The 4,408-nt window shown below is 33.6% G+C and overlaps 1 protein-coding gene across 1 annotated transcript; it reads left to right on the forward strand.

Annotated features, from left to right (window-relative positions):
- Positions 1-1,909: 1,909 nt before the first annotated feature.
- On the forward strand, positions 1,910-3,676 carry LOC133699113 (NAC transcription factor 25-like). The gene is made up of 3 exons (XM_062122258.1): positions 1,910-2,244; positions 2,360-2,670; positions 2,778-3,676. Exons 1-3 carry the CDS (start codon positions 2,061-2,063, stop codon positions 3,336-3,338), a joined length of 1,056 nt encoding a protein of 351 aa, XP_061978242.1. The 5' UTR covers positions 1,910-2,060; the 3' UTR covers positions 3,339-3,676.
- The last annotated feature ends 732 nt before the right edge of the window (positions 3,677-4,408 follow it).

Below are 4,408 nucleotides of genomic sequence, written 5' to 3' on the forward strand. Positions count from 1 at the left end.
ACTTTTACTTGAGGATGTGTGTTCGAGAATAATATAAACCATATCCTAGAACTTCACCTAACAGCTTAAACTATTGGGTTGAGATAGTTCTTTAACACATACACAGATATATATATATATATATATATATATATATATTATTTTTTATATAATTTATTGATTTAAATACTAGAAAGTTTCTTATTTTGATAAAAAAAAACCTTGTTTTTACAAGATAGCATGCATGACATTACATGGTACTACCATCTCAGCCTAAAATGCAATAAAAAAGTCCAAATCTAATTTAAGTTTTTACAACTTCATAGAGAAAAATCAGTCTAAATTCAGAATCACTGAACTTCTTATAAGTAAAATATATGTCACAGATGTGCTATTCATTTAAATCCATGCATGTGCTTAAATGATGTATTATACTATTTTAGAGTTTGCATGTGCCTAGTAAAATTATTTACAGAATGACTCAACATTTACTACAAATAAGATATTTTAAATCATTAAACATAGATATTATCGTATTTAATAAAATGATTATAATCATTAAATTGAATTTTGAATAAAATACAAATAATAAAGTGCTACATTATTTAATAAAAATATTAAATAACCCTAATATTACTATAACATGATTGGGTACACGTTCATAAAATCATGTTTGTTCGTGTATAATATTATGCTGCATGTTATTTTTAACAGTGTTTCTTGTTTGTAAATGCATTAAAAAAATTTGTTTGAAATTTTTTTATATTAGAACATAAAAACTATAAAACAAAACATTAAAATAAACATAAATTTAATGTTTTTTCAAGATATAAATAATTTTAAAACGTTTCTAAATATAATTAGAAATACAATACCAAACAAACACGTGGTATCCACCATGAAGCAAAGAAAATTGAAAAAAGAAGAAGAAGAAATGATTCATAGAGATGAAAGGATTGATGCTACAAGCCCTTTGACTTGAAGAATGAAAATACATGATTCTCAATTTTATTTTATTTTTTAAAAAAGGTGGCAATATATGAGAGGTGTGATCTCATGGTATGAGTAGGTTTGTTGAAGGTAACAACAACTTCCGAACAAACAGAGCTATCATGGAAAGTGAAAAGGCAATGAGCTAAATTTATCCTATGAGAAAAGGAAATATGTCGAGAAGCACAATACCCCACGTTTTGTGTCTGCTGTTTATCCATGTTTAAAGAATCTCTCGCAGAACTTGTAGATCCATTTAAATCTCGACTACAATGTTAAATAAAATTTAATTCTTTAAAGCTTCGGATTCATATAATAATAAGTATGTAATTAATATGACTTGAAAAAAAAATAATATTAAAAAATTTAACGCATATAAAAACCCTCCAGATAAATTTGATAACTTTCTGATTTAGAATTTATCTCGAGTTTTATGTCACACTCGATTAATTTGATAAGTTAATTCATAATAACCTGATTAATTTAATTAAAATATAGATGAAATTTAATTTAATTTTTAATTTTTTTAATTTTAAAATAATATTATTTTAAATTAAATTAAATTAATTTTTAAATTCTCAGTGGGATTATAATGGTTTCAGCAAAACCCACCAACACTGGCAAACTTGTCGAGCTATTTCTCTCTCTCGAGAAATTGGACAAAAGTTGTGGGCTTATAACATAAGAAAAGCATGACAAGAAAAGCGTACAAGCCGTTCCAAACCTCAAGACCCTCGAAACCTGCCCTGCTCTCCCCCCCTGATACCCCCTCCCCCATTTTTTTCCCTCTTCATGTTTCCCCGTGGTCCCCAGCATCCATATAACTGACACGTGTTACCCCACCCTCATCTCGGGCTCTCCACGTGTCACCTGATGACTAGCCCTCTCCATTTGGCACCTCTATCAAATGGTGCCGAACATCCTCTCTTCGCCACCACACCTAATATTAACATTTAAGATATGGTCTAGGCACCCCTGCTCTGTCCTTTGTATCAGCCCAATATATTAGCTGTTCAATCACAAGCTGCTGATTATCTCAGTACTGTATTTGATTCAAGACAACCTTAATCAAGATCATTGAAGCCAGATTAATGGAGGGCACCAATTCGTCGTCCCGGTCACAACACCCGCAGCTGCCACCCGGGTTCCGGTTCCACCCTACTGACGAAGAGCTAGTGGTCCACTACCTAAAGAAGAAGGCTGCATCAGTTCCGCTACCTGTTACAATTATAGCTGAGATTGATCTATACAAATTTGATCCATGGGAGTTGCCAAGTAAGTGATCAAACCTTTAGAGCATGTGGATGCTTGTTCTTGATTAGTTCCTTGGTTTATATATATATATGTAGTTCTAATTAATCAGTGTTTTGGATTTGTGGTTTTTACGCAGGTAAGGCTACTTTTGGAGAGCAAGAGTGGTACTTTTTCAGTCCTAGAGACAGGAAATACCCCAACGGTGCTAGGCCTAACAGAGCTGCAACTTCAGGGTATTGGAAAGCTACCGGGACTGATAAGCCTATATTAACATCGAATGGAGCTCAAAAGGTTGGTGTCAAAAAGGCCCTGGTTTTTTATGGTGGGAAGCCACCGAAGGGGATTAAAACCAATTGGATCATGCATGAATATCGCCTTATCGAAAACAATTCTAGCCCAAAGCCCCCTGCTGCTGATTCTGCCAACAAGAAAGGCGGCTCTTTAAGGGTATGTTCATCATCTTTTAGGTGCTTTCATGTTATTAAAGATGGTCCATTATTGATGTGTATTGTCTGGTACTTATGGGATGAGAGATCTTCGTGTGTTGTTTGTAGCTTGATGATTGGGTTCTATGCCGGATTTACAAGAAAAACAACTCTCAGAGACCGATGGATCAAAGAGACAAAGAGGATTCAATGGAGGGCATGTTTGCTACACTGCAAAATTCTAGCCACCGAAATCCGAAACCCCCTTCAGCTTCAAAGCACACAGCTTATGCATCTTTACTTGTGAATGAAGATACCTTCTTTGAAGGGATACTAACAGGAGATGGCATGCAAAATGGTTCCATTTCTCAATTACCATCTTCAAGCTCAAAGCCAAACATGCCCATGGCCCCAGTCTCCGCAAATACTTTTACGGCGACACGCACCCTCCCTCCTCATCAGTATTGGAACGACGCTACAGGATCACCAGTGGGGTTGGCTAATTCATCAGGGAAGCGCTTTCACGGTGAACTTAATAGTGGTATTACTGGAACTCAAGAGGATAACACCTCCTTTGTTTCCATGCTTAACCAGCTTCCACAGAGCACACCAATGGTCCACCCAAGTATTCTTCTTGATGGTGTTTTGAGACAACCGTTTCAACTTTCTAGCTTGAATTGGAACTCATAATTGGGTCAGCAGTTGATGCACTTCATGACTATGCATACACACATACATACATACATATATATACACGCCATACATATTATGCACGTGCAAGATAGGGGCGGGAGGTCAAGGAGAATTGCAAGAGAAGTTCAAGAATATCTGCAAGGACATTAAATTCATTAGAAGGCTTCTTTATAGAAACCATAACAACTAGCTAGGATTTAGTACACAGGTAAGGCTGGTTAATTATGTCAATTTTAGCATATTGTGTCATACTTTGTTGTTACGCAGCGAGATTACCAAAACACTGAGGATCTTTATCTAAGAAATTAATTGATAATGAATCTAACGTTCATAAATCTTCTTACTTGTATAGTTGATTTTATATATGTTTTTTTATTTCTACTTTGATTTGAAAAGAATACGGTGATATTGTGCTAATAATATATTTGTTTAATGTATCGGAGCCTATAAGAACTTCAAAATTAAACATGTTTAGGCTAGAACAACACTAAGATAAATGACTTTTTTTAGAAATGATGTACACTCTAATTTATATATAAATGTATGATTATTTGCTGTCCTCGAGTTCACAGGTTTTTTCTCATGTTTTGACTCTTAAAAATAACTCTTTATTCATGAATTATGTTTATGAGTGTATCCGTAATTAAAAAAAAAAGAAGAAGACATTTTCTAGTAGTAAAAGATCTTAAGGTTGAGAATTGGATAAATGGAATTGGCTTGCATAAATATTGTTCTTATTAATGGTAGTAGTAGCAGTCACTATATAGCTAGCAACCTTGCAAAGACAGGATGGTAGACGCGCTTTCATATTGATCCAAATTTCTCTCTTGACTTTCTTGCCTTCAAATGCTCAAATTCATTTCTATATAAAAGTAGCCTTTTCAGCTTTTAGCATCCATACCCCATATTTTCTTTTTTAATGACCTACCTAAAGCTAATAACTTTATTTTTTTTGTTTTATATTATACGGATATTGATAAGAAAATGATTTGAAATTAATAGATTTTTATTTATTTTTCTTTTGGGTGTGGTTATTAACTAGGGATGATGATTAATTTTAACTTAAT

The sequence above is a fragment of the Populus nigra genome, chromosome 7 (assembly GCF_951802175.1).
Source record: "Populus nigra chromosome 7, ddPopNigr1.1, whole genome shotgun sequence".
In the NCBI taxonomy this organism is placed as follows: domain Eukaryota; kingdom Viridiplantae; phylum Streptophyta; class Magnoliopsida; order Malpighiales; family Salicaceae; genus Populus; species Populus nigra.